We start from the raw sequence: 23,149 nt of genomic DNA on the forward strand, positions 1-23,149 counted from the left end.
CCCAACACATCATGGTACCAGGAGTGGTTGCATACTAGCACTTCTGAGACCCACCTGCAACTAATCAGCATTCCGGCATCCTGCAGTACGGAGAACATCAACCCGCCGCCGCCGCTCCGCATCGCCGGCACCCTCAGCGTACAGCGACAACCAAAATGCCCGGCAAAAGTGATCCAGAACACCCAACACATCCAGAGAGAGAGAGAGACTGAGAGAGAGACTGAGAGACAGACTGAGAGAGAGACTGAGAGAGAGACTGAGAGAGACTGCAATCGGAGGGGCCTCAAGAGAAGGGCACTCGAAGGGAAGGATATTGGAGGGACGGGTAATTGAGGGGATGGTAAATGAGGGGAGGGGAGTTGACGGAAGGGTAGTTCAGGGAAGGGAGGGGAGTCGAGGGAGGTAGAGGGGGGTCGAGGGGAGGGGAGTCGAGGGGGGTCGAGGGGAGGGGAGTCGAGGGGGGTCGAGGGGAGGGGAGTCGAGGGGAGGGTCAGGCTGGGTTGAGGAACCGAGAGGAACAATCTCTGATATTCCTCCCCAGGACACTACAGCACGGGGAGCGATCGCCGAATCCCGCTCCTTGAGGAGGTTTTCCAAAGATATCCTCACGTTCCCGTCAATATTGAGGTCAAAGTGCACAACCTGGAACTGATCCACAAGGTAAAACCTCCAATCCACTCACTACCGTACCCCGGGGAGAGTGTGTACCCCGGGGAGAGTGTGTACCCCGGGGAGAGTGTGTACCCCGGGGAGAGTGTGTACCCCAGGGAGAGTGGGCACCCCGGGGAGAGTGTGTACCCCGGGGAGAGTGGGTACCCCGGGGAGAGTGCGTACCCCGGGGAGAGTGGGTACCCCGGGGAGAGTGGGTACCCCGGGGAGAGTGTGTACCCCGGGGAGAGTGTGTACCCCGGGGAGAGTGTGTACCCCGGGGAGAGTGTGTACCCCGGGGAGAGTGTGTACCCTGGGGAGAATGTGTACCCCGGGGAGAGTGGGTACCCCGGGGAGAGTGGTTACCCCGGGGAGAGTGGGTACCCCGGGGAGAGTGTGTACCCCGGGGAGAGTGTGTACCCCGGGGAGAGTGTGTACCCCGGGGGAGAGTGTGTACCCCGGGGAGAGTGTGTACCCCCGGGGAGAGTGGGTACCCCGGGGAGAGTGTGTACCCCGGGGAGAGTGGGTAACCCGGGGAGAGTGGGTACCCCGGGGAGAGTGGGTACCCCGGGGAGAGTGCGTACCCCGGGGAGAGTGCGTACCCCGGGGAGAGTGGGCTCCCCGGGGAGAGTGCGTACCCCGGGGAGAGTGCGTACCCCGGGGAGAGTGCGTACCCCGGGGAGAGTGCGTACCCCGGGGAGAGTGCGTACCCCGGGGAGAGTGCGTACCCCGGGGAGAGTGCGTACCCCGGGGAGAGTGCGTACCCCGGGGAGAGTGCGTACCCCGGGGAGAGTGCGTACCCCGGGGAGAGTGCGTACCCCGGGGAGAGTGCGTACCCCGGGGAGAGTGCGTACCCCCGGGGAGAGTGCGTACCCCGGGGAGAGTGCGTACCCCGGGGAGAGTGCGTACCCCGGGGAGAGTGCGTACCCCGGGGAGAGTGCGTACCCCGGGGAGAGTCCGTACCCCGGGGAGAGTCCGTACCCCGGGGAGAGACCCGTACCCGGGGGAAGGTCGGTGTTGGGGTCTGTTGAATATTGCTTTAGGATGAATGTTATTCTGTCTCTGGGCAGGTCTCAGAACTGGTGAAAAAATATAATCGAGAGAAGATCACAGTGTGGGCAACAGAGAAAGGACACACCATGCAACAATTTCAGACAGAGGTGGGATCTTCTCTCTCTGTCTCTCTCTCTCTCTCTCTCTCTCTCTGTCTCTCTCTCTCTATCCCTATCTCTCTGTCTCTTTCTCTCTCTCTCTCTCTCTCTCCCCCTGTCTCTCCCTGTCTCTCTCTGTCTCTCTCTCTGTCTCTGTCTCTCTCTCTCTCTGTCACTCTGTCTCTCTCTCTGTCACTCTGTCTCTCTCTCTGTCACTCTGTCACTCTGTCTCTCTCTCTCTGTCTCTCTCTCTCTCTGTCACTCTGTCTCTCTCTCTGTCTCTCTCTCTGTCACTCTGTCTGTCTCTCTCTCTGTCACTCTGTCTGTCTCTCTCTCTGTTTCTCTCTCTCTCTCTCTCTCTGTTTCTCTCTCTCTGTTTCTCTCTCTCTCTCTGTCTCTCTCTCTCTGTCTCTCTCTCTCTCTGTCTCCCTCTCTCTCTCTGTCTCTCCCTCTCTCTCTCTCTCTGTCTCTCTCTCTCTCTCTCTCTGTCTCTCTCTCTCTGTTTCTCTCTCTCTCTCTGTCTCTCTCTCTCTGTCTCTCTCTCTGTCTCTCCCTCTCTCTCTCTCTCTGTCTCTCTCTCTCTCTCCCTCTGCGTATAGTGGTTCTCAATACGTGTACGGGTTTTACCCCCCCCCCTCCCCCACCCCATCACCCCCGCCCTCTCACTCCTCTTTAACTCCGAGCTTTCCTCTCCTCCGGGGAAGCTCTGTCCACCGTCTCTCCATCCCCGTGGAATGCATTCTGTCCTTCCTTTCGCAGACCCATCCCCGGATCGATGGGCCGAAGTGTCTTCCCCCCCCCTCCTCCCCCCCCCCCCCCCCCCCCACCCCCCCACCCCCCCCAGTCCTGTGCCTGCCGGTCTGAGTCCCTCAGCGCCTCTCTCTCTCTCTCTCGCTCCAGAACCCGCGCATGCCAATCGCCTTCACCAGGGGCCGGCTGGTGTGGACGCTGCTGCTCTTCTACACGGGACTGTTACCGTTCGTGCCTCTCCGGGAGAGCTGCCTCGAGGCCGTCATGCCCTCCATCATCAACAGGTCGGTCACCGTTAAGCTGGTGGATGAGGAAGGCGATTGGTCTGTTAGCCGCTCTCACAGAGGGATCGGGGTGTCGGAAGGAGGGAGGCTCACCACAATTATACAGGGCGTTGGCGAGGTCAGATTCCGGGCTCCTTCCCCAAGGAAGGACACCCTCGCCCCTCGGGGGAGAGCAGCCGAGGTGGTTGTAATGATATGCGGAAGCAATCATGTATATTGTTGTGGGCCAGGGTTTAGAGAACCCCAAAGTGTATCATGGAGTTCACCTGACCCACAACTTTTACTAGATTGTGGTGTGGGGAGCGCACGGCCCACTCTACAGGTGTGGGACAGCAGAAAGGGAAAAGTATTTTTTAAAACAAAACAATGTTTTGGGCTCAGTGTCTGGGACGCGGGGGGAGGGGCTCAGTGTCTGGGACGCGGGGGGAGGGGCTCAGTGTCTGGGACGCGGGGGGAGGGGCTCAGTGTCTGGGACGCGGGGGGAGGGGCTCAGTGTCTGGGACGCGGGGGGGAGGGGCTCAGTGTCCGGGACGCGGGGGGAGGGGCTCAGTGTCCGGGACGCGGGGGGAGGGGCTCAGTGTCTGGGACGCGGGGGGAGGGGCTCAGTGTCTCGGGGGGGGGGAGGGTCTCAGTGTCTGGGACGTGGGGGGAGGGGCTCAGTGTCTGGGACGCGGGGGGAGGGGCTCAGTGTCTGTGACGCGGGGGGAGGGGCTCAGTGTCTGGGACGCGGGGGGAGGGGCTCAGTGTCCGGGGGGAGGGGCTCAGTGTCCGGGGGGAGGGGCTCAGTGTCTGGGACGCGGGGGGAGGGGCTCAGTGTCTGTGACGTGGGACGGCTGTGGGTCGCTCAGTCAGCGAGGAGATCCCAGAGCGGGATGGACAGGTTGTTGGAGGCTGGGGGGAGAAACCGGGGGGAGATGGGAAGAATGCGGGAGGCAGGGTCCTCACGTCCCCCTCCCCGCTCTCCCCCGGCTCCAGTAGAGTCTCTCCTGATCCTCGCTCTCTTTCTGGGCAGGTATTACTTTCCAGAGGACAGGCTGCTACGCAACAGATACGCTGCCAAGATCATGGATTGGTGAGGAACAGATTGCCTCTCTCTCTCTCTCTCTCTGTCTCTCTCTCTGTCTCTCTCTCTGTCTCTCTGTCTCTTTCTCTCTGTCTCTATCTCTCTCTGTCTCTCTCTCTCTCTGTCTCTCTCTCTCTGTCTCTCTCTCTGTCTCTCTGTCTCTCTCTGTCTTGCTCTCTGTCTCTGTCACTCTATCTCTCTGTCTCTCTCTCTCTCTCTCTCTGTCTCTCTCTCTCTCTCTCTCTCTCTCTCTGTCTCTCTCTCTCTCTCTGTCTCTCTCTATCTGTCTCTCTTTCTGTCTCTGTCTCTGTCTCTCTGTCTCTGTCTCTCTCTCTCTCTGTCTCTCTCTCTCTCTGTCTCTGTCTCTCTCTCTGTCTCTCTTTCTCTCTCTGTCTCTCTCTCTGTCTGTCTCTCTGTCTCTCTCGCTCTCTCTGTCTCTCTCTCCGTCTCTCTCTCTGTCTCTCTCTCACTGTCTCTCTCTCTGTCTGTCTCTCTCTCTCCGTCTCTCTCTCCGTCTCTCTCTCCGTCTCTCTCTCCGTCTCTCTCTCTCTGTCTCTCTCTCTCTCTGTCTCTTTCTCTCTGTGTCTCTTGTCATAATATACACCATAATATCATGGTGCAGATACACACACTGATGGACACAGAGCAGGACAGAGCTTACAGCTTACAGCACAGAGCCTCACCATGTGCTGAGTGCATAGACTGGTTAGGACAAGGCATAGGTCTTTAGTTTAATCTAACATCGTGTTAACCCACAGTGAAAGTATGTTCAACAGTTTCTAACTGAATAAAATAGTGTTGCACTGTTTTAAGTGTTGGTGGCCTGTATGTGTTCCACGGATCCAGAGCACCAACACATCATGGTACCAGGAGTTGAGGGATATTAGAACTTCTTAGACCCACCTGCAAGTGATCTGCCTTCCACCAGCATACAGTCATCCTGCAAAATGGACAGCGTCCGCCCGCCGCCGCCGCTCCGCATCACCGGTAACCTGGGGGCCAACTGGAAGGTATTCAAACAACGCTTCCAGCTCAACCTGGAAGCCACAGACCGGGAAGATGCCTCAGACACCAGGAAGATCGCTCTCTTCCTATTTCAGTTCAGTCACAAGTGGAGTACCACAAGGATCTGTTCTGGGGCCGTTGCTGTTTGTCATTTTTATCAATGACCTAGAGGAGGGCGCAGAAGGGTGGGTGAGTAAATTTGCAGACGATACTAAAGTCGGTGGTGTTGTCGATAGTGTGGAAGGATGTAGCAGGTTACAGAGGGATATAGATAAGCTGCAGAGCTGGGCTGAGAGGTGGCAAATGGAGTTTAATGTAGAGAAGTGTGAGGTGATTCACTTTGGAAGGAATAACAGGAATGCGGAATATTTGGCTAATGGTAAAGTTCTTGGAAGTGTGGATGAGCAGAGGGATCTAGGTGTCCATGTACATAGATCCCTGAAAGTTGCCACCCAGGTTGATAGGGTGGTGAAGAAGGCCTATGGAGTGTTGGCCTTTATTGGTAGAGGGATTGAGTTCCGGAGTCGGGAGGTCATGTTGCAGCTGTACAGAACTCTGGTCCGGCCGCATTTGGAGTATTGCGTGCAGTTCTGGTCACCCCATTACAGGAAGGACGTGGAGGCTTTGGAGCGGGTGCAGAGGAGATTTACCAGGATGTTGCCTGGTATGGAGGGAAAATCTTATGAGGAAAGGCTGATGGACTTGAGGTTGTTTTCGTTAGAGAGAAAAAGGTTAAGAGGAGACTTAATAGAGGCATACAAAATGATCAGAGGGTTAGATAGGGTGGACAGTGAGAGCCTTCTCCCGCGGATGGAAATGGCTGGCACGAGGGGACATAGCTTTAAACTGAGGGGTAATAGATATAGGACAGAGGTCAGAGGTAGGTTCTTTACGCAAAGAGTAGTGAGGCCGTGGAATGCCCTACCTGCTACAGTAGTGAACTCGCCAACATTGAGGGCATTTAAAAGTTTATTGGATAAACATATGGATGATAATGGCACAGTGTAGGTTGGATGGCTTTTGTTTCGGTGCAACATCGTGGGCCGAAGGGCCTGTACTGCGCTGTATCGTTCTATGTTCTATGTTCTATCCACGGCCGGGGAACATACCATCCACATTTTCAATTCTCTCACCTTTGCTGATGATGAAGATAAATCAAAGTTCAAGACGGTCCTCCTCAAGTTTGACAGTCACTGCAGCGTAGAGGTGAATGAAAGTTTCGGGCGTTATGTATTCCAACAGCGTTTGCAGGGTAAGGATGAACCTTTCCAGTCCTTTCTCACCCACCTCCGCAACCTTGCGCAGTCCTGTAGTTACGGGCCCACCTCCGACTCCATGATACGCGACCAGATCGTTTTCGGGGTTCAGTCGGACCCCCTACGCCAGCAGCTCCTCAAAGTAAAGCAGCTCACCCTAGCGACCGCCATTGAGACCTGCGTGCTACACGAACACGCCACTAGTCGGTATTCCCACATCCAAGCGGCTGAACCGGCGCGGCAAGGTCCCCATGAGGCAGAACGGGTCCAAGCAATCGAGCAACTCCAGGGCCTCAGCCTGGATGAGGGCGGCCATTTTGCGTGTTTTTCGCGGACTCCCGCGCGTGTGCGCACCGAACGAGGGGACGGCGACGTCGAAGAATGTACTGCGCAGGCGCGCACCACGTACGACCGCACCGCGCATGCGCGGTGGCGCAGCGAACGTATTGACGCTACAACGTGCGGCAACTGTGGCTCCGCCCACTGAAAGCGGCGATGTCCTGCCAAATCCCGACGATGCCTGCGATGTGGCAAACTTGGCCCCTATGCTGCTTTATGCCGAGCAGCTCAGCCTGCCAACTCGCGTCGCTCCAGCCAGCCGCGCAGGACTGTCCGGGCCATTCAACCCCCGGTCACCCAGCCCAATTCGGACCTGCTACCCAATATTGACACCGAGGACCCGAAGACGCCTTTTCGAATCGGTATCGTTACAAAAAACAGGGTGTCCCCGAAGCAAAGAATCCAGCCTCTATCGGTACACAGCATCGATCCAGACGATGAGTGGTGTGCCACCCTGACGGTCAACCGGTCCCAAATACGATTCCGCCTGGACACTGATGCCTCCGCCAATCTCACTGACCTCCAAAGCCTTTGTGTCAAACCAGCCATCCTCCCATCAGCCTGCCAGCTATTAGATTATAATGGCAATGCCGTTGCTGCCAGCGGCTCGTGTCAGCTCGAAGTGACGCACAGGTCACGCAAAGCCATCCTTCCCTTTGAAATCGTGGGCTCCTCGAAAGCCTCCCTGCTTGGCGCGCAGGCGTGCAAGCTGCTGAACCTAGTTCAGAGAGTTCACTCTCTCTCTCCTGCTGACGCCTCTGCCTTTCAGGACACTGACTTCAGGGCGCAACTCAACGCCATCATCAACCAGTACCACGACGGCTTCGAGGGCATGGGCACGCTCCCGTACACCTACAAGATTTTATTAAAACAGAATGCCACGCCTGTGGTGCACGCACCTCGCAGGGTCCCAGAATCCCTTAAGGACCGCCTCAAGCAGCAGCTGCAGGACCTCCAGGACCAAGGAGTGATTTCCAGAGTCGCGGAATCGACCGACTGGGTCAGGTCCATGGTGTGCGTAAAAAAGCCTTCCGGCGAGCTGAGAATTTGCATTGATCCAAAGGATCTGAATCGCAACATAATGAGGGAGCATTATCCAATTCCCAAGCGCAAAGAGCTCACATGCGAGATGGCTCGCGCCAAGCTCTTCACCAAACTCGACGCCTCAAAAGGATTCTGGCAAATCCAGCTCGACAAATCCAGCAGGAAACTGTACATCTAACACCCGCTTTGGCAGATATTGCTACAACAGAATGCCGTTTGGGATCATATCTGCATCAGAGGTGTTCCACAGGATCATGGAACAAATGATGGAAGGCATTGAAGGTGTTTGTGTCTATGTCGACGACATAATCATTTGGTCCACCACCCCGCAGGCGCATGTTGGTCGCCTCCAGCGCGTGTTCAAGCGCATATGTGAGCAGGACCTCCGCCTCAACAGGGCCAAATGCTCTTTTGGTCAGACGGAACTCAAGTTCCTCGGGGACCACATCTCCCAATTGGGTGTGCGGCCGGATGCGGACAAGGTGGCTGCTATCACAGCCATTAAAACGCCAGAGGACAAGAAGGCGGTCCTCCGATTTCTGGGCATGGTCAATTTTTAGGGAAATTTATCTCTAACCTCGCCTCTCATACCACGGCTCTCAGGAACCTGGTCAGGAAGATGACAGACTTCCAATGGCTCCCTGCCCACGAGCGCGAATGGAGAGAACTCAAAACCAAACTGACCACGGCCCCGGTCTCAGCTTTCTTTGATCCAGCAAAAGGGACCAAAATTTTGACCGATGCCAGCCAATCCGGCATTGGGGCAGTGCTCCTGCAACGCGATGAGCCCTCATCATGGGCCCCCGTTGCATATGCGTCACGTGCGATGACCCCCACGGAGCAGCGCTACGCGCAGATAGAAAAGGAGTGCCTGGGCCTTCTGACCGGTGTGGTTAAGTTTCACGATTATGTCTACGGACTGCCTCAATTCACCGTCGAGACCGACCATCGCCCGCTGGTCAATATAATACAGAAAGACTTGAACGACATGACGCCTCGCCTCCAGCGTATTCTTCTCAAGCTCCGGCGATATGACTTCCAGCTGGTCTACACCCCAGGCAAAGACCTCATCATTGCCGACGCTCTCTCCAGGGCAGTCAACACTCCATGTGACCCAGCGGGATTTGTCTGCCAGGTTGATGCCCATGTGGCATTCGCGGCCTCCGATCTACCTGCCTCGGATGAACGCCTCGTCCAAATTCACCGCGAGACGGCGGCTGACCCCTTGCTACAGCGTGTCATGCGCCACCTAACGGACAGGTGGCTCAAGGGCCAATGCCCGCAGTTCTATAATGTCAGAGATGATCTGGTGGTAGTAGACGGGGTTCTCCTGAAACTGGACCGCATTGTCATCCCGCATAGCATGCGTCAGCTCGTCTTGGAACAGCTACACGAGGGCCACCTTGGCGTGGAAAAGTGCCGCCGACGGGCGCGAGAGGCAGTGTACTGGCCCGGCATTAATGAGGACATCGCCAACACGGTGCTCAACTGCCCCACTTGTCAGCGCTTCCAGCCGGCCCAACCACGTGAGACCCTGCAGCCCCATGAGTTGGTCACGTCACCATGGACTAAGGTGAGCATCGACCTGTTCCACGCGCTGGGCAGGGACTATGTCCTGATCGTGGACTACTTTTCAAATTACCCGGAGGTGATACGGTTGCACGACATCACATCGTCTGCAGTCATCCGTGCCTACAAGGACACCTTTGCTCGTCACGGCATCCCACTCACGGTGATGTCGGACAATGGCCCCTGCTTCGCAAGCCAGGAATGGTCCAACTTTGTCAGGAGGTACAACTTTGCACATGTGACATCCAGTCCCCTGTACCCCCAATCCAACGGCAAAGCGGAGATGGGAGTCCATATAGTCAAACGGCTCCTATGCAAGGCTGCCGATACTGGGTCCGACTTCTACCTCGCCCTGCTGGCCTATCGCTCCGCCCCACTGTCCACCTGCCTGTCGCCAGCCCAGTTACACATGGGTCGCACCCTGAGGACGACGGTGCCGTCCATCCATGTCCCAGACCTCGACCACGTTCCGGTCCTTCGCCAGATGCAGCTGTCTCGTGCACAGCACAAGGCGGCTCATGACTCCCGTGCAGCTGATCTCCCTGCTCTGGCTCCAGGTGACAACGTCCACGTCCATCTCCCGGATGGTGGCTGGTCTGCAACCGCTGTTGTCCTTCGGCAGGTGGCCCCCCGCTCGTTCCTGGTTCGTCTACCGGATGGCTCTATTCTGCGCCGCAATCGATGCGCCCTTCGTCTCGTTCCACGCTCGCTACGTGATCCTCCACTGTCGCCTCGCCCTCCTGCTGACCCTGCCATGGACTATGCAGAGCTCCCTGTCACTCTGCCTCCCCCTGACTCTGACGCAGTCCAGCCCGCTCCTGAACCGGCGGCTCTCGACCCACCCTTGAGACGGTCAACCAGAATTTGTCGCCCACCTCAGAGACTTAATTTATGAACTTAGCGGACTGATGGACTCTCTGAATTGTTTCGTTGCTTTGTTTGATCGTTTCCCTGGTTTGTATACAGTGTTGATCTCGTTATTCTTGTTGCACACTGCTTCTCTGCACCAGGCACCTTCCCATGTAAATAGCTTAGTTCTCATGTACGTAGTACTGTAAATGTGTCTTCGCACCCCACACGTAGTTAGGAACATTCTCACCACACATTATTTATTGTCACACACATACTTTCTTTTCACACACACTGATGGACACACAGGAAGACCAATAAACACACACAACACCGCAGCCAATCACCAGTTAGAGCACATGCACTATAAAGACAGGGGGCATCAGTTTTCCCGCTCATTCGGGATGCAGCCTCCTACAAGGACAGAGCTTACAGCCTGCAGCACAGATCTTCACCATGTGCTGAGTGCAGAGACTGGTTAGGACAGGCAAAGGTCTTTATTTTAATCCAACATCGTGTTAACCCACAGTCAAAGTATGTTCAACAGTTTCTCACTTAATAAAATAGTGTTGCACTATTTTAATGTTGGTGGCCTGGATGTGTTCCACGGATCCAGAGCACCCAACACATCATCTCTCTCTCTCTGTCTATCTCTCTCTGTCTCTCTCTGTCTCTGTCTCTCTGTCTCTCCCTCTCAGTCTCTCTCTGTCCCTGTGACTCCCTCTCTCTGCCTCTGTCTGTCTCTCCCCTTCTCTCTCCTGCTCACCCTCCCTCTCGCTGTGTCGGTCCCTCTCGCTGTGTCGGTCCCTCTCGCTGTGTCGGTCCCTCTCGCTGTGTCTGTCCCTCTCGCTGTGTCTGTCCCTCTCGCTGTGTCTGTCCCTCTCGCTGTGTCTGTCCCTCTCGCTGTGTCTGTCCCTCTCGCTGTGTCTGTCCCTCTCGCTGTGTCTGTCCCTCTCGCTGAGTCTGTCCCTCTCGCTGTGTCTGTCCCTCTCTCATTCTGATGCCTCTCTTTCTCAACTGTCTGCCGCTCCCATGACCTCTCTCCTTCCTGATCTCCGCAGGTTATTGATGAGGAAATCGTTGATCAAACATCTGACTGATCGTGGAATCCAGGTACAGAGACATCAGGAATAGGGGCTAGATTAACCCCCCCGCTCCGTCGCCCCACTACACACAGCTCCCTCTACATTACCCTGACACTGTAACCCCCCCCACTTTATACCCAGTGTCAGCATCGAACTCTCCTAGAGACAGGTACAATACAGAGCTCCCCCTACATTACCCTGACACTGTAACCCCCCCCCCCACTTTATACCCAGTGTCAGCATCGAACTCTCCCAGAGACAGGTACAATACAGAGCTCCCTCGACATTACCCTGACACTGTAACCCCCCCCCACTTTATACCCAGTGTCAGCATCGAACTCTCCCAGAGACAGGTACAATACAGAGCTCCCTCTACATTGCCCTGACACTGTAACCCCCCACTTTATACCCAGTGTCAGCATCGAACTCTCCCAGAGACAGGTACAATACAGAGCTCCCTCTACATTGCCCTGACACTGTAACCCCCCACTTTATACCCAGTGTCAGCATCGAACTCTCCCAGAGACAGGTACAATACAGAGCTCCCTCTACATTACCCTGACACTGTAACCCCCCCCCACTTTATACCCAGTGTCAGCATCGAACTCTCCCAGAGACAGGTACAATACAGAGCTCCCTCTACATTACCCTGACACTGTAACCCCCCCACTTTATACCCAGTGTCAGCATCAAACTCTCCCAGAGACAGGTACAATACAGAGCTCCCTCTACATTACCCTGACACTGTAACCCCCCCACTTTATACCCAGTGTCAGCATCGAACTCTCCCAGAGACAGGTACAATACAGAGCTCCCTCTACATTACCCTGACACTGTAACCCCCCCACTTTATACCCAGTGTCAGCATCGAACTCTCCCAGAGACAGGTACAATACAGAGCTCCCTCTACATTACCCTGACACTGTAACCCCCCCACTTTATACCCAGTGTCAGCATCGAACACTCCCAGAGACAGGTACAATACAGAGCTCCCCCTACATTACCCTGACACTGTAACCCCCCCACTTTCTACCCAGTGTCAGCATCGAACTCTCCCAGAGACAGGTACAATACAGAGCTCCCTCTACATTACCCTGACACTGTAACCCCCCTCCCCCACTTTATACCCAGTGTCAGCATCGAACTCTCCCAGAGACAGGTACAATACAGAGCTCACCCTACATTACCCTGACACTGTAACCCCCCCCCCCACTTTATACCCAGTGTCAGCATCGAACTCTCCCAGTGACAGGTACAATACAGAGCTCCCTCTACATTACCCTGACACTGTAACCCTCCCACTTTATACCCAGAGTCAGCATCGAACTCTCCCAGAGACAGGTACAATACAGAGCTCCCTCTACATTACCCTGACACTGTAACCCCCCCTCTTTATACCCAGTGTCAGCATCGAACTCTCCCAGAGACAGGTACAATACAGAGCTCCCTCTACATTACCCTGACACTGTAACCCCCCCCCCCCCACTTTATACCCAGTGTCAGCATCGAACTCTCCCAGAGACAGGTACAATACAGAGCTCCCCCTACATTACCCTGACACTGTAACCCCCCCACTTTATACCCAGTGTCAGCATCGAACTCTCCCAGAGACAGGTACAATACAGAGCTCCCTCTACATTACCCTGACACTGTAACCCCCCCACTTTATACCCAGTGTCAGCATCGAACTCTCCCAGAGACAGGTACAATACAGAGCTCCCTCTACATTGCCCTGACACTGTAACCCCCCACTTTATACCCAGTGTCAGCATCGAACTCTCCCAGAGACAGGTACAATACAGAGCTCCCTCTACATTACCCTGACACTGTAACCCCCCCCACTTTATACCCAGTGTCAGCATCGAACTCTCCCAGAGACACGTACAATACAGAGCTCCCTCTACATTACCCTGACACTGTAACCCCCCCACTTTATACCCAGTGTCAGCATCAAACTCTCCCAGAGACAGGTACAATACAGAGCTCCCTCTACATTACCCTGACACTGTAACCCCCCCACTTTATACCCAGTGTCAGCATCGAACTCTCCCAGAGACAGGTACAATACAGAGCTCCCTCTACATTACCCTGACACTGTAACCCCCCCACTTTATACCCAGTGTCAGCATCAAACTCTCCCAGAGACAGGTACAATACAGAGCTCCCCCTACATTACCCTGACACTGTAACCCCCCCCACTTTATACCCAGTGTCAGCATCGAACTCTCCCAGAGACAGGTACAATACAGAGCTCCCTCTACATTACCCTGACACTGTAACCCCCCTCCCCCACTTTATACCCAGTGTCAGCATCGAACTCTCCCAGAGACAGGTACAATACAGAGCTCACCCTACATTACCCTGACACTGTAACCCCCCCCCCCACTTTATACCCAGTGTCAGCATCGAACTCTCCCAGTGACAGGTACAATACAGAGCTCCCTCTACATTACCCTGACACTGTAACCCCCCCACTTTATACCCAGTGTCAGCATCGAATTCTCCCAGAGGCAGGTACAATACGGAGCTCCCTCTACATTACCCTGATACTGTAACCCCCCCACTTTATACCCAGTGTCAGCATCGAACTCTCCCAGAGACAGGTACAATACGGAGCTCCCTCTACATTACCCTGACACTGTAACCCCCCCACTTTATACCCAGTGTCAGCATCGAACTCTCCCAGAGACAGGTACAATACAGAGCTCCCTCTACATTACCCTGACACTGTAACCACCCCACTTTATACCCAGTGTCAGCATCGAACACTCCCAGAGACAGGTACAATACAGAGCTCCCTCTACATTACCCTGACACTGTAACCCCCCCACTTTATACCCAGTGTCAGCATCGAACTCTCCCAGAGACAGGTACAATACAGAGCTCCCTCTACATTACCCTGACACTGTAACCCCCCCACTTTATACCCAGTGTCAGCATCGAACTCTCCCAGAGACAGGTACAATACAGAGCTCCCCCTACATTACCCTGACACTGTAACCCCCCCACTTTATACCCAGTGTCAGCATCAAACTCTCCCAGAGCCAGGTACAATACAGAGCTTCCTCTACATTACCCTGACACTGTAACCCCCCCCCACTTTATACCCAGTGTCAGCAACGAACTCTCCCAGAGGCTGGTACAATTCAGAGCTCCCTCTACATTACCCTGACACTGTAACCCCCCCACTTTATACCCAGTGTCAGCATCGAACTCTCCCAGAGACAGGTACAATACAGAGCTCCCTCTACATTACCCTGACACTGTAACCCCCCCACTTTATACCCAGTGTCAGCATCAAACTCTCCCAGAGACAGGTACAATACAGAGCTCCCTCTACATTACCCTGACACTGAAACCCCCCCACTTTATACCCAGTGTCAGCATCGAACTCTCCCAGAGACAGGTACAATACAGAGCTCCCTCTACATTACCCTGACACTGTAACCCCCCCCACTTTATACCCAGTGTCAGCATCGAACTCTCCCAGAGACAGGTACAATACAGAGCTCCCCCTATATTACCCTGACACTGTAACGCCCCCCCACTTTATACCCAGTGTCAGCATCGAACTCTCCCAGAGACAGGTACAATACAGAGCTCCCTCTACATTACCCTGACACTGTAACCCCCCCACTTTATACCCAGTGTCAGCATCGAGCTCTCCCAGAGACAGGTACAATACAGAGCTCCCTCTACATTACCCTGACACTGTAACCACCTCACTTTATACCCAGTGTCAGCATCGAACTCTCCCAGAGACAGGTACAATACAGAGCTCCCTCTACATTACCCTGACACTGTAACCCCCCCACTTTATACCCAGTGTCAGCATCGAACTCTCCCAGAGACAGGTACAATACAGAGCTCCCTCTACATTACCCTGACACTGTAACCCCCCCACTTTATACCCAGCGTCAGCATCGAGCTCTCCCAGAGACAGGTACAATACAGAGCTCCCTCTACATTACCCTGACACTGTAACCCCCCCCACTTTATACCCAGTGTCAGCATCGAACACTCCCAGAGACAGGTACAATACAGAGCTCCCTCTACATTACCCTGACACTGTAACCCCCCCCACTTTATACCCAGTGTCAGCATTGAACTCTCCCAGAGACAGGTACAATACAGAGCTCCCCCTATATTACCCTGACACTGTAACCCCCCCCACTTTATACCCAGTGTCAGCATCGAACTCTCCCAGAGACAGGTACAATACAGAGCTCCCCCTACATTACCCTGACACTGTAGCCCCCCCCACTTTATACCCAGTGTCAGCATCAAACTCTCCCAGAGACAGGTACAATACAGAGCTCCCTCTACATTACCCTGACACTGTAACCCCCCTCCCCCACTTTATACCCAGTGTCAGCATCGAACTCTCCCAGAGACAGGTACAATACAGAGCTCCCTCTACATTACCCTGACACTGTAACCCCCCCACTTTATACCCAGTGTCAGCATCGAACTCTCCCAGAGACAGGTACAATCCAGAGCTCCCTCTACATTACCCTGACACTGTAACCCCCCCACTTTATACCCAGTGTCAGCATCGAACTCTCCCAGAGACAGGTACAATACAGAGCTCCCCCTACATTACCCTGACACTGTAACCCCCCCCACTTTATACCCAGTGTCAGCATCGAACTCTCCCAGAGACAGGGACAATACAGAGCTCCCTCTACATTACCCAGACACTGTAACCCCCCCACTTTATACCCAGTGTCAGCATCAAACTCTCCCAGAGACAGGTGCAATACAGAGCTCCCCCTACATTACCCTGACTCTGTAACCCCCCCACTTTATACCCAGTGTCAGCATCGAACTCTCCCAGAGACAGGTACAATACAGAGCTCCCTCTACATTACCCTGACACTGTAACCCCCCCACTTTATACCCAGCGTCAGCATCGAGCTCTCCCAGAGACAGGTACAATACAGAGCTCCCTCTACATTACCCTGACACTGTAACCCCCCCCCACTTTATACCCAGTGTCAGCATCGAACACTCCCAGAGACAGGTACAATACAGAGCTCCCTCTACATTACCCTGACACTGTAACCCCCCCCACTTTATACCCAGTGTCAGCATTGAACTCTCCCAGAGACAGGTACAATACAGAGCTCCCCCTATATTACCCTGACACTGTAACCCCCCCCACTTTATACCCAGTGTCAGCATCGAACTCTCCCAGAGACAGGTACAATACAGAGCTCCCCCTACATTACCCTGACACTGTAGCCCCCCCCACTTTATACCCAGTGTCAGCATCAAACTCTCCCAGAGACAGGTACAATACAGAGCTCCCTCTACATTACCCTGACACTGTAACCCCCCTCCCCCACTTTATACCCAGTGTCAGCATCGAACTCTCCCAGAGACAGGTACAATACAGAGCTCCCTCTACATTACCCTGACACTGTAACCCCCCCACTTTATACCCAGTGTCAGCATCGAACTCTCCCAGAGACAGGTACAATCCAGAGCTCCCTCTACATTACCCTGACACTGTAACCCCCCCACTTTATACCCAGTGTCAGCATCGAACTCTCCCAGAGACAGGTACAATACAGAGCTCCCCCTACATTACCCTGACACTGTAACCCCCCCCACTTTATACCCAGTGTCAGCATCGAACTCTCCCAGAGACAGGGACAATACAGAGCTCCCTCTACATTACCCAGACACTGTAACCCCCCCACTTTATACCCAGTGTCAGCATCAAACTCTCCCAGAGACAGGTGCAATACAGAGCTCCCCCTACATTACCCTGACTCTGTAACCCCCCCACTTTATACCCAGTGTCAGCATCGAACTCTCCCAGAGACAGGTACAATACAGAGCTCCCTCTACATTACCCTGACACTGTAACCCCCCCACTTTATACCCAGTGTCAGCATCAAACTCTCCCAGAGACAGGTGCAATACAGAGCTCCCCCTACATTACCCTGACACTGTAACCCCCCCACTTTATACCCAGTGTCAGCATCGAACTCTCCCAGAGACAGGTACAATACAGAGCTCCCTCTACATTACCCTGACACGGTAACCCCCCCACTTTATACCCAGTGTCAGCATCGAACTCTCCCAGAGACAGGTACAATACAGAGCTCCCTCTACATTACCCTGACACGGTAACCCCCCCACTTTATACCCAGTGTCAGCATCGAACTCTCCCAGAGACAGGTACAATACAGAGCTCCCTCTACATTACCCTGACACTGTAACCCCCCCACTTTATACCCAGTGTCAGCATCGAACTCTCCCAGAGACAGGTACAATACAGAGCTCCCTCTACATTACCCTGACACTGTAACCCCCCCACTTTATACCCAGTGTCAGCATCGAACTCTCCCTGAGACAGGGACAATACAGAGCTCCCTCTACATTACCCTGACACTGTAACCCCCCCAGTTTATACCCAGTGTCAGCATCGAACTCTCCCATAGACAGGTACAATACATAGCTCCCTCTACATTACCCTGACACGGTAACCCCCCCACTTTATACCCAGTGTCAGCATCGAACTCTCCCAGAGACAGGTACAATACAGAGCTCCCTCTACATTACCCTGACACGGTAACCCCCCCACTTTATACCCAGTGTCAGCATCGAACTCTCCCAGAGACAGGTACAATACAGAGCTCCCTCTACATTACCCTGACACTGTAACCCCCCCACTTTATACCCAGTGTCAGCATCGAACTCTCCCAGAGACAGGTACAATACAGAGCTCCCTCTACATTACCCTGACACTGTAACCCCCCCACTTTATACCCAGTGTCAGCATCAAACTCTCCCAGAGACAGGTACAATACAGAGCTCCCTCTACATTACCCTGACACTGTAACCCCCCCACTTTATACCCAGTGTCAGCACCGAACTCTCCCAGAGACAGGTACAATACGGAGCTCCCTCTACATTACCCTGACACGGTAACCCCCCCACTTTATACCCAGTGTCAGCATCGAACTCTCCCAGAGACAGGTACAATACAGAGCTCCCTCTACATTACCCTGACACGGTAACCCCCCCACTTTATACCCAGTGTCAGCATCGAACTCTCCCAGAGACAGGTACAATACAGAGCTCCCTCTACATTACCCTGACACTGTAACCCCCCCACTTTATACCCAGTGTCAGCATCGAACTCTCCCAGAGACAGGGATAATACAGAGCTCCCTCTACATTACCCTGACACTGTAACCCCCCCACTTTATACCCAGTGTCAGCATCGAACTCTCCCAGAGACAGGTACAATACAGAGCTCCCTCTACATTACCCTGACACTGTAACCCCCCCACTTTATACCCAGTGTCAGCATCGAACTCTCCCTGAGACAGGGACAATACAGAGCTCCCTCTACATTACCCTGACACTGTAACCCCCCCAGTTTATACCCAGTGTCAGCATCGAACTCTCCCAGAGACAGGTACAATACAGAGCTCCCTCTACATTACCCTGACACTGTAACCCCCCCACTTTATACCCAGTGTCAGCATCGAACTCTCCCAGAGACAGGTACAATACAGAGCTCCCTCTACATTACCCTGACACTGTAACCCCCCCACTTTATACCCAGTGTCAGCATCGAACTCTCCCTGAGACAGGGACAATACAGAGATCCCTCTACATTACCCTGACACTGTAACCCCCCCAGTTTATACCCAGTGTCAGCATCGAACTCTCCCAGAGACAGGTACAATACAGAGCTCCCTCTACATTACCCTGACACGGTAACCCCCCCACTTTATACCCAGTGTCAGCATCGAACTCTCCCAGAGACAGGTACAATACAGAGCTCCCTCTACATTACCCTGACACGGTAACCCCCCCACTTTATACCCAGTGTCAGCATCGAACTCTCCCAGAGACAGGTACAATACAGAGCTCCCTCTACATTACCCTGACACTGTAACCCCCCCACTTTATACCCAGTGTCAGCATCGAACTCTCCCAGAGACAGGTACAATACAGAGCTCCCTCTACATTACCCTGACACTGTAACCCCCCACTTTATACCCAGTGTCAGCATCGAACTCTCCCAGAGACAGGGATAATACAGAGCTCCCTCTACATTACCCTGACACTGTAACCCCCCCACTTTATACCCAGTGTCAGCATCGAACTCTCCCAGAGACAGGTACAATACAGAGCTCCCTCTACATTACCCTGACACTGTAACCCCCCCACTTTATACCCAGTGTCAGCATCGAACTCTCCCTGAGACAGGGACAATACAGAGCTCCCTCTACATTACCCTGACACTGTAACCCCCCCAGTTTATACCCAGTGTCAGCATCGAACTCTCCCAGAGACAGGTACAATACAGAGCTCCCTCTACATTACCCTGACACTGTAACCCCCCCACTTTATACCCAGTGTCAGCATCAAACTCTCCCAGAGACAGGTACAATACAGAGCTCCCTCTACATTACCCTGACACTGTAACCCCCCCACTTTATACCCAGTATCAGCACCGAACTCTCCCAGAGACAGGTACAATACGGAGCTCCCTCTACATTACCCCGACACTGTAACCCCCCCACTTTATACCCAGTGTCAGCATCGAACTCTCCCAGAGACAGGTACAATACAGAGCTCCCTCTACATTACCCTGAGACTGTAACCCCCCCCCCCCCCCCACTTTATACCCAGTGTCAGCATCGAACTCTCCCAGAGACAGGTACAATACAGAGCTCCCTCTACATTACCCAGACACTGTAACCCCCCCCACTTTATACCCAGTGTCAGCATCGAACTCTCCCAGAGACAGGTGCAATACAGAGCTCCCCCTACATTACCCTGACACTGTAACCCCCCCACTTTATACCCAGTGTCAGCATTGCGCTCTCCCAGAGACAGGGACAATACAGAGCTCCCTCTACATTACCCAGACACTGTAACCCCCCCACTTTATACCCAGTGTCAGCATCGAACTCTCCCAGAGACAGGTGCAATACAGAGCTCCCCCTACATTACCCTGACACTGTAACCCCCCCACTTTATACCCAGTGTCAGCATCGAACTCTCCCAGAGACAGGTACAATACAGAGCTCCCTCTACATTACCCTGACACGGTAACCCCCCCACTTTATACCCAGTGTCAGCATCGAACTCTCCCAGAGACAGGTACAATACAGAGCTCCCTCTACATTACCCTGACACGGTAACCCCCCCACTTTATACCCAGTGTCAGCATCGAACTCTCCCAGAGACAGGTACAATACAGAGCTCCCTCTACGTTACCCTGACACTGTAACCCCCCCACTTTATACCCAGTGTCAGCCTCGAACTCTCCCAGAGACAGGTACAATACAGAGCTCCCTCTACATTACCCTGACATTGTAACCCCCCCACTTTATACCCAGTGTCAGCATCGAACTCTCCCAGAGACAGGTACAATACAGAGCTCCCTCTACATTACCCTGACACTGTAACCCCCCCACTTTATACCCAGTGTCAGCATCGAACTCTCCCAGAGACAGGGATAATACAGAGCTCCCTCTACATTACCCTGACACTGTAACCCCCCCACTTTATACCCAGTGTCAGCATCGAACTCTCCCAGAGACAGGTACAATACAGAGCTCCCTCTACATTACCCTGACACTGTAACCCCCCCACTTTATACCCAGTGTCAGCATCAAACTCTCCCAGAGACAGGTACAATACAGAGCTCCCTCTACATTACCCTGACACTGTAACCCCCCCACTTTATACCCAGTGTCAGCACCGAACTCTCCCAGAGACAGGTACAATACGGAGCTCCCTCTACATTACCCTGACACTGTAACCCCCCCACTTTATACCCAGTGTCAGCATCGAACTCTCCCAGAGACAGGTACAATACAGAGCTCCCTCTACATTACCCTGAGACTGCAACCCCCCCCCCCCCCCCCCCACTTTATACCCAGTGTCAGCATCGAACTCTCCCAGAGACAGGTACAATACAGAGCTCCCTCTACATTACCCTGACACTGTAACCCCCCCCACTTTATACCCAGTGTCAGCATCGAACTCTCCCAGAGACAGGTACAATACAGAGCTCCCTCTACATTACCCTGACACTGTAACCCCCCCCACTTTATACCCAGTGTCAGCATCGAACTCTCCCAGAGACAGGTACAATACAGAGCTCCCTCTACATTACCCTGACACTGTAACCCCCCCCACTTTATACCCAGTGTCAGCATCGAACTCTCCCAGAGACAGGTACAATACAGAGCTCCCTCTACATTACCCTGACACTGTAACCCCCCCACTTTATACCCAGTGTCAGCATCGAACTCTCCCAGAGACAGGTACAATACAGAGCTCCCTCTACATTACCCTGACACTGTAACCCCCCCACTTTATACCCAGTGTCAGCATCGAACTCTCCCAGAGACAGGTACAATACAGAGCTCCCTCTATATTACCCTGACACTGTAACCCCCCCACTTTATACCCAGTGTCAGCATCGAACTCTCCCAGAGACAGGTACAATACAGAGCTCCCCCTACATTACCCTGAGACTGTAACCCCCCCACTTTATACCCAGTGTCAGCATCGAACTCTCCCAGAGACAGGGACAATACAGAGCTCCCTCTACATTACCCTGACACTGTAACCCCCCCCCCACTTTATACCCAGTGTCAGCATCGAACTCTCCCAGAGACAGGTACAATACAGAGCTCCCTCTACATTACCCTGACACTGTAACCCCCCCCACTTTATACCCAGTGTCAGCATCGAACTCTCCCAGAGACAGGTACAATACAGAGCTCCCTCTACATTACCCTGACACTGTAACCCCCCACCCCCCACCCCACTTTATACCCAGTGTCAGCATCGAACTCTCCCAGAGACAGGTACAATACAGAGCTCCCTCTACATTACCCTGACACTGTAACCCCCCCACTTTATATCCAGTGTCAGCATCGAACTCTCCCAGAGACAGGGACAATACAGAGCCCCCTCTACATTACCCTGACAGTCTGTTTTTTGTATATTTCAGGTGTATTTCTGGGTTCTGAATGAGGAAACTGATTATAGTCGAGCGTTTGACTATGGGGCCACTGGTGTGATGACGGATTACCCCAGCAAACTCAGACAGTTCTTGGGGGGCAACACACATGTCAGGGGCTCATTGGAGCCTCCAGACTGAGGCCAGGAGCCCATCCCCTTGCCTCCCTGTGGACCTTCCCCTGATGTCCCCACACCCCGTGTGTTTTCTGTGCATGGAGCATGGATACAGGGCTGGGGCAGGTATCGATCTGCTGTCACATTAAAACGCCTTCGCAATGCTTAATTTCTTTGTGTTTGGTTAACATCAGTAATAATCGGGGGAAGAATAAGACGCCTGAATTGGATAATGCAGCGATTTACCAAGGTTGTACGAGTTTACAGTGATAGAGAGGTTTGTCGGGGCTGGAGGGGTTTGCAGAGATAGGGAGGGTTGTAGGGACTAGAGGAGGTTATAGTGATAGAGGTTTGTAGGGGCTGGAGGAGGTTACTGAGATAGGGAGGGTTGTAGGGGCTGGAGGAGGTTACAGAGTTAGGGAGGAGTGTAGGGGCTGGAGGAGGTTACAGAGATAGGGAGGGTGTACGGGCTGGAGGAGGTTACAGAGATAGGGAGGGTGTAGGGGCTGGAGGAGGTTACAGAGATAGGGAGGGTGTACGGGCTGGAGGAGGTTACAGAGATAGGGAGGGTTGTAGGGGCTGGAGGAGGTTACAGAGATAGGGAGGGGTGTAGAGGCTGGAGGAGGTTACAGAGATAGGGAGGATTGTTGGGGCTGGAGGGAGGTTACAGAGATAGGGAGGGTTGTAGGGGCTGGAGGAGGTTACAGAGATAGTGAGGGGTGTAGGGGCTGGAGGAGGTTACAGAGATAGGGAGGGGTGTAGGGGCTGGACGAGGTTACAGAGATAGGGAGGGGTGTAGGGGCTGGAGGAGGTTACAGAGATAGTGAGGGGTGTAGGGGCTGGACGAGGTTACAGAGATAGGGAGGGGTGTAGGGGGCTGGAGGAGGTTACAGAGATGGGGAGGGCTGTAGGGGCTGGAGGAGGTTACAGAGATAGGGAGGGGTGTAGAGGCTGGAGGAGGTTACAGAGATAGGGAGGG

At 53.8% G+C, this 23,149-nt stretch overlaps 1 protein-coding gene across 1 annotated transcript; it reads left to right on the plus strand.

Moving 5' to 3' along the window:
• Positions 1–527: 527 nt before the first annotated feature.
• LOC140396000 (lysophospholipase D GDPD3-like) lies at positions 528–22,339 on the plus strand. The gene is made up of 6 exons (XM_072484037.1): positions 528–660; positions 1,719–1,808; positions 2,700–2,833; positions 3,846–3,905; positions 11,020–11,071; positions 22,046–22,339. The coding sequence occupies exons 2-6, from the start codon at positions 1,788–1,790 to the stop codon at positions 22,193–22,195; spliced, it is 417 nt and encodes a 138-aa protein (XP_072340138.1). The 5' UTR covers positions 528–660; positions 1,719–1,787; the 3' UTR covers positions 22,196–22,339.
• The last annotated feature ends 810 nt before the right edge of the window (positions 22,340–23,149 follow it).

The sequence above is a fragment of the Scyliorhinus torazame genome, chromosome 19 (assembly GCF_047496885.1).
Source record: "Scyliorhinus torazame isolate Kashiwa2021f chromosome 19, sScyTor2.1, whole genome shotgun sequence".
Taxonomy (NCBI): domain Eukaryota; kingdom Metazoa; phylum Chordata; class Chondrichthyes; order Carcharhiniformes; family Scyliorhinidae; genus Scyliorhinus; species Scyliorhinus torazame.